The sequence below is a fragment of the Parus major genome, chromosome 1A (genome assembly GCF_001522545.3).
Source record: "Parus major isolate Abel chromosome 1A, Parus_major1.1, whole genome shotgun sequence".
In the NCBI taxonomy this organism is placed as follows: domain Eukaryota; kingdom Metazoa; phylum Chordata; class Aves; order Passeriformes; family Paridae; genus Parus; species Parus major.
The window spans coordinates 22,807,877-22,819,930 of record NC_031773.1 but is presented as its reverse complement, the minus strand read 5'-3'; the positions used below and the strand labels follow the sequence as shown (position 1 = coordinate 22,819,930).

The window sequence follows — 12,054 nt, the reverse complement described above, 5'->3', positions numbered from 1 at the left end:
ACAACATCAACAGGCACATGGTAAAGTGGATCCACTGGACACAAATGTATTCAAACTTTCCAGAAGCTTTGGACAAGGTTCTGTATCCAATATTATACAGGAAGTCCTATCCAAATGTATAGGAATAAAAGATACTTCATGGATAGGAAACAAACATTATGGGTAACAACCACTCTCCAACATGGAAATAGGTAAGCAGGGGGCACCTCTGGGATCAGCCTGACTCAAGTTCTTCATCAATAACCTGAAAAAAGGATAGAGAAGTGGCAGATATTTCATATGGAAGCTGGCACATAATTCTTCACTTACAGGTGAACAACCTCATTTTACCCCTGGTAAAAGCACATCTCAAGTACTGCATGAAGTTTTCACCTAAAAAGTGCAAAACTGGCTAATTAAAAGAATGAAAATAAAAGGAATAAGTGCTGTATGAGGAAACACTACAAGGCTGGAAGTCTCGATTTTGGAGATGTGGCAAGGGAAATGTTAGAATATTCACAAAATCACAAAGGTAGGTAGATAAGAGTAATACAAATCTGTTGTTCACCATCCACAATGCTAACATGAGTAGGCACTTAATGAATTTAGAAGGGGATTACTTTCAGGGAGAGAAAACAATTTTTAGATTCATCTGCCCAGATTAATTTTCAATATCCTATTATTCCCTGTAAGGTAAACACTAAACTTCTAGCTATGATGTAGATGTGTTTACTAGAAAGCACTGCAAAGCAAACACTCAACTATCTTCTATGAAGTAATCTGTTGCCAAATTAGGTGAGCCATGTATATGGATATACTGTCTATTTTCCCCAGAGCACATATAATCTAAACATTTACCCACTCAGGAACTTACTTCAGTAGATAAAAATCTAATAATAATTAAGGCAAGTACCATTTCTACTTTTTCAAGGCTAGAGGATGGCAGAACAGTAGTGTTCTATTCAAGCCATCAGGCTTGAAGACCTAGATAGATCTAAAATACTCAAAGCTGAATCTGTGTATTACTGTGTTACACTTTTACTTTGCAGTTGAAACACACAGAAGTGCAGAAATGGCTAGTAAGAACTCTGTACCAGAACTTTAGCTATTTACATGCAATATATGTTGGATCAAGCTTCCTCATTTAGGTAACATGGATCAACCTCCCTGCACAAGGGAGACACAAGGGCCATCCCAGAGCACACGGCACAGGACTATGTCCAGATGGTTCTTTATCTCCAGTGAGGGAGACTCCACAGCCTCTCTGGGCAACCTGTTCCAGTGCTCAGGCACCCAAACATAAAGAAGTTCTTCCTCATATTCAGGTGGAATTTCCTGTGCATCAGGTTCTGCCCATTGCCTTTTCTACTACTGCTCAGCACCACTCAGCACAGCCTGGGCTCCATCCCCTTGGAACCCTCCCTTCAGATACTGACAGACATGGATGAGGTCCCCTCTCAGTCATCTCTTCTGAAGGCTGAAAAATTACCTCAGTCTGTCCTCATAAGAAATGCTCCAGTCACCCTATTTCTATTAAGCATAAGATGGGGCCATCCATTCTAATCAGAACTTTAGCCTGAACATCAGTTATCTTCTGTTTTTGCTGTCTGGGTCAGCTATTCCTCTAACCCAAACAACAGCTCTTACTCTCCATGCCAGTGAATTGAGAAGAAACAGCCAGTTCCTTTGAAGGCTTTTTTCCAATATATGCTGCAGCAGCCTCTCACAGTGCTCCTCACAATTCTATATAATACTCACTGATCTAAGGACACATATAAAATGAAAAGTCACTAAAATTATACAGCTCCTCATGCAATCTAGTGTCAGTAGAGTAGATTTTACCTTAAAGGCTGCAGCGGTTTTCACTCTTGGCACCTCTAATTACTAAATTTAATTCAGTCAGATACAAGGACCCACTTATCCACCATTCTTCTTCTGTGAAGCACTTCACAAAACCTAATACCTCAAGGATAAGAATTGGTTTCTTCATACAACTTCTTTGATAATAGAGAAACTAATGCAGGGATATATTTTTTTTTCCCAAAATAAAAATCAAATAGTATAAAAAGTAGTATTCAATAACGGTCTTTGAAGCTGCCATTCAGTGGTTTATCCACTACATTATCTTCCCATTCTAAAATATGCTTGTCTCTTCTGCCAAAAAAAAAAAAAAAAGGCACTCAAGGTTTCTGATAGCCAGGAACAAAGTTAAGGGGGGCATCCCAAAAGTACAGGACATGAAACACAGCCCTACTCTTTTGCCCAAGTCAGTCAATTCAGTCTGTCAGAAGGTATAACACAGGACAGATCTTTGTCAAAATACTGTCCATCACAGGTGTAACATCTAATATCTGCAATCTTTCCTGAGACATAAATGAAAACATTCTTCCATTCTTAACAAACCACAGATTTTCTTCAATATATGTGATGCAGTGATGAGATTTCTAACTAAGCATTTGATTAAGCAATTACATAAATTTTGTTCATGGGTACACCTTGAACTAGAACTAGAAAAGACAGCAAAAACCAGCAGTTAAGTGTTCTCTCTGGTAATTTATGGTTAGAAATAAATAAACACAAAGAAACTTCAACAGGAAGACATTCTAACAAGACATTCAAATTGGTCTTTATATTTTTAATTTAAAAAAAATTAAATAGTAACTAGCAAAACCACTTCATATCTAAACAATTCTAGCATACGAGGCTAAAAAACCCCACTTACCCAAGCATCCTGTCTCCAAAAGCAGCCAATAAGGGATGCCTTGAAATCAGGACTAGAACAAAGCAAGTCCATAATGATACTTCCCAGAAATACTCTCCCAACCTCCATCAATTTTCAGCTTATTCACCTTCTGAGCCAGATATTGTCATTTTCTATGTAGCAGTCCTCAGCTGACATATCTGCTGTGAACCTGCCCCCTTTCTTTTTGAACCTCTATGTAATTTTAGCATCCACAGCACAATTACACATTTTGTAGAATCCACCACCTTTGCTGTCAGGCACTTTTGTCTGATGCCTTCTCATTTTAAAATATGAAACTGTCCACAATCAACCAGAAGAGACACACAAACAGAAAAAATGCTTTTTAGGATGAAAGAGAATGCCATCATTTTTCTGGTTTGTTTATGAATAATTTTACACCCACTGAGGCTTTTTTCCCCCAACTTTATTTGACAAATTCTGAAATTTGAATGTCTACTTTTTTCCAGGACTTTAATGTCATCTTCAACTTGTTCACTATGAATAAGCAACATCGAATCCATTCACACAGGATAAGAGGGCGCATGGCAGTCACTGAAGACACTACCACATCTTCTCGCCATGCAAATCTCTGAATCAGCACTCATGGCACTGCAACATAGCTTTCCCTAACTGGACCAAAATACAGATTTTAAACATCTGAAATATTCTCAAGCACCATTGTAAAAATCTCTTTAAGACTTGAATAGATAAAGCATATGATGAAATAAAATTATCCTTGCTCTTAAACACTCCATGCTATCTTCTGGGGATCAAGATGTCCAGTCACGGCAGGCTTGCCCCAGATGGAGCACTGTTTGGCCAAGTCATAGAAAAAACTGCTGTTTAGTTCTAGAAAAGATGTTAGATCCTCCTAACATCTTCCAGTGGAGCACTAAGTCTTAGACCTCCAGAAAATAAAGATGGCCTTAGTAGCTCATAGCTTATGTGCCATCTGGGGTTTTGCTAGAATACCTGTGGCAGAGTGCCAAGTTGTAAAAATTCAACTATCAACGTACCAACTTTGTAACCAAGCCAGCCATTATACTGGTTTTATAATGGAGATATGGGAATATGTTGCCCTAGAAGATATTTCATGTACACAACCAAAACACAAGAGGACTTTTTCCTCTACCTCTTTCAGATTTTAAAATGTTTGTTTATAAGAATAAAGTACCTGAAAAACATTACTTTGGTTCTCTCTGTCTCTAAAACTCCATGTTATTTTTCCAGATCAGTTTTTTAAGGAGTGTATGTTGCCTGGCAGCAAGTGCACTGACAATAGAACAAACTGCTAATTAGCTAAAACTCATCCAACTACCTGCATGTGCATCACAAAAACCATACAGGGAAAATTATGCCAGCAGTGCTAAAGACTAAAATGTAAGTTCTGCCAAGCCAAAAGGAAGAAAAATCCATCAGTTCTGAACAAGAGAAGGACTACTCAGAACAGCAGTGATCGAACTGGAGAGGTGTTTTCCAGCCTCCATAGCCTTTGGAAAAGACAGAAAGAAGATGAAATTGGAAGGTCACCATGAGGCATTGGAACAGAATGGAGTCCTTCTCACATGCCAAGCAATTTAGAGTAGAAATGGTAAAAGTCTTTACACTTAAACACATCACACCACTCTCAAAAAAATAAAAAAAATTTAAAAAGGAAGAGATTGAGAGATTGGTAGTGCCAATAGTGTGGATAGTACTGGCAACCTCAGGAACTAAAAGTGCTGTTCATTGTGCCATCGCAACAACTGCTAAAAACTCTGCTGCCTTCAGCAGAAGCTGGAAGAGACAGGTAAAGTTTAAAAGCCACAACTTTGTACTTTCCCTAAACGTATCACAGGAAAAAACCAAGTTAGCTGTTTATGTTATGAATTAATCATAAATGACCATAAGAAACAACTCCTTTTTCAGAAAGCTTTTTAAAAGACGGAGCCAGGTAATAATCCAGGACTTGAGGAAGAAACCTGTGGAGCAAAATTGAGGGCTGGAAGGGCAGGAAATATAAAAACATTGCACAAGAAGACACATAGGGAAAAGCCGTCAAAAGAAAAAAAAAAGTATTTTCAGGAAGAGAAAGGTACATATTAGTACATAAAGGTACATTTATCACGTATTTTAACTTGAGTTCTCATCAATACATAGCAGAATCCTCTTGAGGATTTACAAAGCAGACTTCCCAGATAAGGTTCTAAAAATCAAAAAGGTGTGCTATTACTTATTAGGCTATACAAAATAAACTTCTAATATACTGATGGCCTCACATCTTCAAGACCCATGAAATAACTGCACCAGAAAAGCACAACCATGATTTGTATGTTTTACAACACCAAGTATGTTTCCCAGGTACAACTCATCTGATCAAGCATAAATATCTATTTTCACTAATTCTCTTTAGTTTCCTATAGAGAATTATTTAGTATTGTTTGAAATGTCCCAGGAATTAGAGACAGCTTTTCTGGGACAGGCAGATTTGATACAGAACTTAGGAGAATCATCCATGTCAACTGGACTAGCAGCAGAAGTCCAGCTGGGATACCCCAGAGTATCACATATGGGCCACTAAAGGTGAAAACCTAAAGGTGTGTGTCTTGTATGCATGTATGTAAGTGAGGTACTTAATGGTACCAGATAGGCAAGTCAGGTATCCAATGTCCCTTTATTTTCAATGGAGAACTAATCAGCTCAGCCAAATAAACAAAAAAGCTATTCGGCTAACCACCACCAGAACTACTTCCTCATGGCTCCACTGAGTGTAACAGGATATTAAATAATGTGCATACACATAGACACCTAAATTTAAGTGTCTTGAACCCCACTCATACCTTTACCCACACCTTCAAGAGTCAGCTACCTAAGTCACTTCACTCAAAACCAGTGAAGTTCATAAACCTGTTTCTAAAACAGGTTATTCCTTCTAGCCACTTACTTCACCCCACCAGCTATAAAAGGAAGTGGGTATGTGGTCAAATGAATCATAGCCCTTTTCTAATAAAGAAAACTGCAGAGAGACTGCTAAAAGTGGTTATAATATCCACATAGTATTCATGAATACTTCAGGGAAAACCACAGTTTATTGCTTTGCCTGTGGAAGGCATGTTCTTTAGTCTGAAACTAGGGTAAGAATCTGTGATCTGATGCTTCACCAGAAATTACCTGATGCAAAAATACATGTCCATTTCCCACCACATCCAAGATGAACTTAAGAAGATATAACCTTTAGGAATGTTCTAGTAACAGAAACAGGTATGAAGCAGAGAAATATCTTTCAAGGAAAAGCAATGTGGTTTGCTCCCCAACTAATATGGATTTTTTTTTCTGAAGAGAATATCATCTGATGTTAGCATTCAAGACTCATAAAATTTCATAGTCATACCCAAGGGATCATGAGGATACTATATATGCATTAAATTATAGCACCCATTAGCTCAATGACTTTTATTGGATTGTTCACCACTAGAAGTTACCCACTTATTCTGCCCCCCTCAAGCACACCTCCCCAGCTTTCTGGGTTTTTCAGAAGGTTTTCTTTAAATGGTGTGGGGGAGGTCTTCTTAGCTATTGTGGGCTTTCTTGGCTTCAGCTAACAGCAAAACTTTTAACAGTTTCAACATTAACCATAAATATGCCTTAGAGCTGGGGAATTTATTTTGGAAACAACGACAAAAAAACCCCAAACAACCAGCATCAAACCCCTCCAAAATTACTAAGACACTGACCTTTATACACACCCAGATATTATCACAGCTGTTAAAACATTTGTGCACAAAAAAGCCACAAAGATACTTTATCATTTTTTAGTTCAGAACAAGTTAGGCTTCTGTACAGATTGAGGCCCACAAATCTTCTAAAATCGTGTTTAAATTCTTAGATTTAATGGGCAATTTCTGTTCAGCAAGTTGCTTTCAAATAAGTCACTTCTAAGGCAAATAGTATATGATTAGATATAGATACAGATACACACTGTTGAAGCTATCTGTTTTCCAGAATTTTACATCTTACTCTGTGCTACAGGAGAACCAAAACACAATGCCAAAGAAAGCTTTAACTCGTATGTAATTTGTACATACCAGTACATCTTCCCTAAGCCTACTTGACAGCTTCTGGTTTACGTGTTCAAGGATTATACAGGTGTTTTAAATAAATTGTTCCTTTTTTTGGATAAGAGTAGGTGCGCAACCAGACCACAAACTGCTGTCATCCTGAGATCTTTCCTTCCTGTCCCAATTTCCATCTCTATTCCTATCTTGGTATATCCCCTCTGAGACCAAGGCAATGCTTACACAAATGAAGTCAAAGCAGTTGGGAAAACAACTGAACTTACCGCATCCATCAGCTTTACACCTCCCATGCCACTTTCATATATCTGGCTCAGATTTTCACCTGTGCACTTCACCTCTAGTGACACAGTGTGACAGTCCACATTTGGAAGAGGAAGGAACCTTTACAAAGTGGACTGCATTCAGTGGCTTTCTTTTCTCATCCCCAGAGTTGTTCACAGCACAGGAACAGAGGATGTGCTGCAGGTTGTGAAGTAGAAGGAATAGAAAAAGGCAGTGCTGTAGTTTGGAGAAGGGGGAGGAGAGGAAGAAAGGAGGTTTGAAGCGTCACTGCAAGATGGATTGACACCAACCTCTCACCACAGAGAAACAGGAGAACTAGAACAGATAGAACTGTTCGGTCTCTGCATGTCACCTACATGCTGAAACACAACAGCATGGCACATCTGACTAGGAGAAAATAACTTCTCTGAATGATAATGCTACATAATGAAAACTTTTATTCAGACGAAAACAGGGTTGCTAATGGTCCTTTTGTAAGTGATCATTTTCTAGGATGTAATCTCTTGTAAGAGATACAATCTTTGCTTTTCAAGGCTATGATCTCATTTTCTGCTACTTGCAGTAGTTTTCAGATAAGAATCCAACTCATCTAAATCAGCCTATATAATTTATATGATCAAGCCATAATCTAGCATTTCACTATACTGACGAGAATGGCAGTCCTACTACAAATATTCTTACAGATTGATAGATAGTGAATACACCAAGCTAGGAATAAAATACCCCTCACAATGTCACCACAATTCCATGACACTTCATGAAATTTCTCTCAGTTTATATATTTTTTCTTAGTATTGATAACTTTTCATGTAGGGTAACTTTTTGTACTGTTACATGACCCACAGCAACCCACAGTGATCTTCTGGGGTGTTCACACATTCTCAATGCAGTTTTGTAGCAACATTCCTACTCACTTTAGTGGAGTAAAGATTTCACTCTATGACTATCCACTATATGTACAGCTTTACAGACAGTAGAAGCTACTGTCTTTGAGGGGAAAATAACATCTATGCTTTTGATCACTGGTCAAGCAAAATCAACCCCAAAAATTTCACTGAATAATTTCAACAGATTTCATGTTTGATATAACAGGCTTCTCATAGGCTTTGTTAAATCTACACTGAAGCTGAAGTATGTGACAAGCCAACCCTCTCTGCACAGCACACTGATGTTCAATGTTTCAACAAAAGGACTATCAAATTGGATTATTTCTTGCTATTATATAATTATTATTGGTAGATATTAGGCAGATGGAAATAATTCAGAGATGTTTTAAAACACACACATATGTTTTCTCTCAATTCTAGTCCAAGTTGCACCAACACAATTTCAGTGACTTCAGTGAAATCATGCTTAGCAGGTATGAAAAAGGACCAGAACCACTCCCCTGCCATTTTTCCCTGTCATTCTTACCACCATAAAAATACCAGTATTTTGTGGGAAAGAAGTGATATGTTCACCAAATGCTGTGCTTTATCCAAGGAAACTCAGAATAACAAGATTATTGGCTTTGTTCCTAAATGTAACGAACTATAGAACAGTCTAGGCTTTTTGAGTCAAATTCCCTGGTGAATGTAAAAAGGGGAGGGAAGCACTTCCTTTGCTACAGTGCTTCTAAAAAGACCAGAAAAAGTCTTTATTTTTCTGTGATGTCTTTGACAGTGTATCAAGACACAAGAACAGTACTTGGTATCAAGAAACTCTACTGTGCTGTCCAGTGTCACACACCTTCTGCTTACAGCATAAAATTTGCACATTAACCCATTACTAATACAAATAATTTTAAAATATTTTGTTACTGCTCAAGTATAGCTATTTTGTTGGGGAGAAACAGACAGTTTATATCCTAGTATGTCTTCCCTTTTAAAAACATATTTTAAAATAAGTGTGCAGTGGAGAGCTAGTCCTCCTACCTTTCACAATGAGAACACTAAATTGCATGTGTGGCTTATACTCCACTGCCTAAGAGTGTGATATTGAAGTCCAACTTGATTACAGGCTACTTGTTTGATATTTAAAAAATGAAAATTAAGGCAGTATTAATATGAATACACTAAAGAATTTAGTATAAATAACTTTGTACAAAACTTGGGCTTTAATGCATTTAAGCTTTCTTTTATTAATTCTTGCTTTAATATTCATTTAAGCCATGGTTATATCGTTGTTTTAAAAGACAGTGATGTTATAAATATGCACTGCGTAAGGTTGCTTTTTTAAAGGAAAACTGAATTTCCACAGCACTGCAGATTTTAAGACACACAAGGACAATTACGTACACAGTTGGAACAAGGTTTCAGATAAGAACTAGTGCCAGTATGGAAGTAAACAAGATAATAAAAAATAAAATGCTAGCAATAACCTAAATTTCAGAGAAAACAGTGCCCCTCCCTTCGGGAGTCATCGCCTTCAGGAACGATCCCAATCAGAACGGGCACCACCACGGTTTTACTGCCCCGAACTTCGCATGTTCTGCGACTGAGCATCTGCAGCCTGACTCTGGACCCGCGGCTGCCGGCCAGGCGAGCTCCTAGGGCTGGTTCGCCCCGAGAAGTCCCCCGACAGGCTGGACCACGCCAGGTCTGGGGTGCATCGGGAGAGCTGCCGGGCTGACAGCGGTCTGCCAGAGCACGGCCGAGGAGCCGCGGCCCAGCAGAGGCGCAGACTGCCCGAGAACACGAGCCTCGCAGCCTTGCAGGAGAGAGAGCCCAGCGCTGGCCCGGGGGATCGCAGCCTCCCCCGACACCGCTTTACCCATCGGCTGGCACCGCACCGCATCCCTCCGCCTCCCTCCCAGCCGCCTCACCCACCCGCAGAGAGGACACGCCGGCAGGGAGCGGGTTTTGCTCGGCTTTTGAGGATATTTTAAATGGGAAACCAGATCCTGCCCCTGGGGCGCGGGCCATGAGAGCCGAGACGTCTCTACACACCCAGCGCTCGGGACGGGGACTCGGGGCGGGGGAAAAGGACGGTGCCTCTGCATCGAAAATGCCTCACGAGAAGCAGGCGAAAGCCAAGCGCCTTGCGGGCCCGGCAAAGGGTTAAAGAGCAACATTTCCTCCGCCCCGGTCTGACAGGTCCCGCCGCCCCAGCCGCTGTCAGCACCTCAGCCCTGCCGGAGAGCCGGGGCGCAGCCCCCTGGCTGTGCGAAGCAGCGGAAAAGGGGCGGTGGGCGCGGGAGAAGCGAGACGGGGAGCGGAGCCCCCTGCATGCCCCTCACGGGCGCCGCACGCCGTTCCCCGCTCCGGAGCAGCGGGAAGGAACAATGGGGTAGAAAACCTACCGCCCCCGCTGAAGGGAGAGCCGCAGGGAGGGAGACCCCGCGCCTCTCCCTGTCCTTACCCGGGGCGGGACGGGGCTCGGCGGCAGCGGGTCCCACAGCGAACCCCGTCCCGCCCCGGGGGAGAAGGAGGGCGGAGGGACGGAGCGGTGGAGGCAGGTCTCCAGGCACCGCTTCGTCCCAGCCCCATGGGGGAACCCTCCTCGCCGCGGCTGGGTCGCACCCCCTCTCCCGCCAGGCCGATTACCGCTGCCGTGGCCGCCGAGTCCTCCCGCCCGCCAGAGCCGGGCTCGCCGCTCGCTCCCTCCGTCGCCATCTTCCCGCTGTATCGGCTCCGGCGCGGAGCGCGGTGCGGAGCCGAGTGGTGGAGCCGCGGCCGCCAGGCGCTTAACCCGCTCCCCGCCGGCAGCGAGCCCGCCGGCAGCGGGGGCGCTTAACCCCTGCGGCGCCGCGCAGGCGGGGCTGCCGAGCCGAGCCGAGCTGAGCCGCCCCCTGCGCCGGCAGAGGCGAGCGACTCCCGCCGCCGGGCCCTCGGGCTTCCCCACCCACCCGCTCCCCGTCCTCCATACGGCGGCCCGGAGACAGGCGGAGGGGGAGCGGGACCTCGCCGCCGGCGGCCGGCGCGCAATGGTGGCGGAGGGGAGTGTCCCCGCTACCGCGCTACTCGGGCCCCACGCACGCATCGCTCTCCTCCCTACCCACCCCCGTGCCTTAGCAGCAGCAGAAGGAAAAGAAAGGTTGTGGATGGGACGAAAAAATAGTTGTAGTGGGTTGGCTTACCTGATCCGTGAGACCTTTAAACCAACTGAAGTTTTTGAGAGGAGGGCAACTGTGCCTCTCCCTTTCTGGGGGTGCTGACTGGAGGAGTCACCTCTCCCTCCCCTTCCCCTGTGGAGAAGCTTGGGGAAACATTCTGCTATTTGCCATTGCTTGACTGGCATATTTTCAAGACATGTTTTCAGAGACTGTCTGAGGGTCCAGGCCCAGTATTTTGGCACCTCTCAGACCCGGTTCTGGAGCCTATCCTGACCTGTGGCTGCCCTTTGCCATTCCAGGTGGCTACTGAAACCACATCCTGCTCAGGATTCCTTCCAGAGGAAGGTTTTGGCAGTTGAGCTGAGCCAAATACCACAAAGGCTCAATGTTCCTCACCCAGGAGTACCCCGCACTGCCCCTCTCCAGCGGATGTTCCTCACGGTCTTGCTGTACTGCTTTGCCCCAGCAATGGGCACCTACATCACAAATCTAAATGTACTGCCCAGTGGAACCAACTTACCTATTATAAGCTGAATTTGCAACTCTGTTTACTCTGCACCCACATGGAACTTCCACCAACAGCAGGCTCCTTTGAGCCTTGCCAGGCTTCTGGTTTCACAGGGCTGCCCCAAGTCTGCTGAACTAAGTCTCTTGACATCAGGGCCAGAAATGGGCCAATGCCTTGATCAAAGACAGCAAATGTTCTTCTAAGCATGATGTACCTAAGGATGGAAGTAAATCCATAAATTAACTTTTTCCATTTTACATTACCAGAAGGGGTAATGCAAATGTAGAATGAACTCCAGTTGTAAGGTAAACACACACTGAACAGAGCAAGAAGAAGGCAGTATATAGGATCTATTACAGGGCACATGAAATCCAGTTGAACAGATGTTTTGCGGTTTAGGGTTTGTTTTTTCTCTCTCCTTAAAAATGAGCTCTCCTCCTACTCAGGTTTTACA

General features: G+C 43.0%; 1 protein-coding gene across 1 annotated transcript in view; it reads right to left on the bottom strand.

Annotated features, from left to right (window-relative positions):
- Positions 1-10,741, bottom strand: part of CTTNBP2 (cortactin binding protein 2) — a 78,440-nt gene extending 67,699 nt beyond the window's left edge. The window contains 1 exon segment of the mRNA XM_015628450.2: positions 10,584-10,741. Within this exon segment, the coding sequence (XP_015483936.1) occupies positions 10,584-10,652 (69 nt within the window). The 5' untranslated portion in view covers positions 10,653-10,741.
- Positions 10,742-12,054: the final 1,313 nt, after the last annotated feature.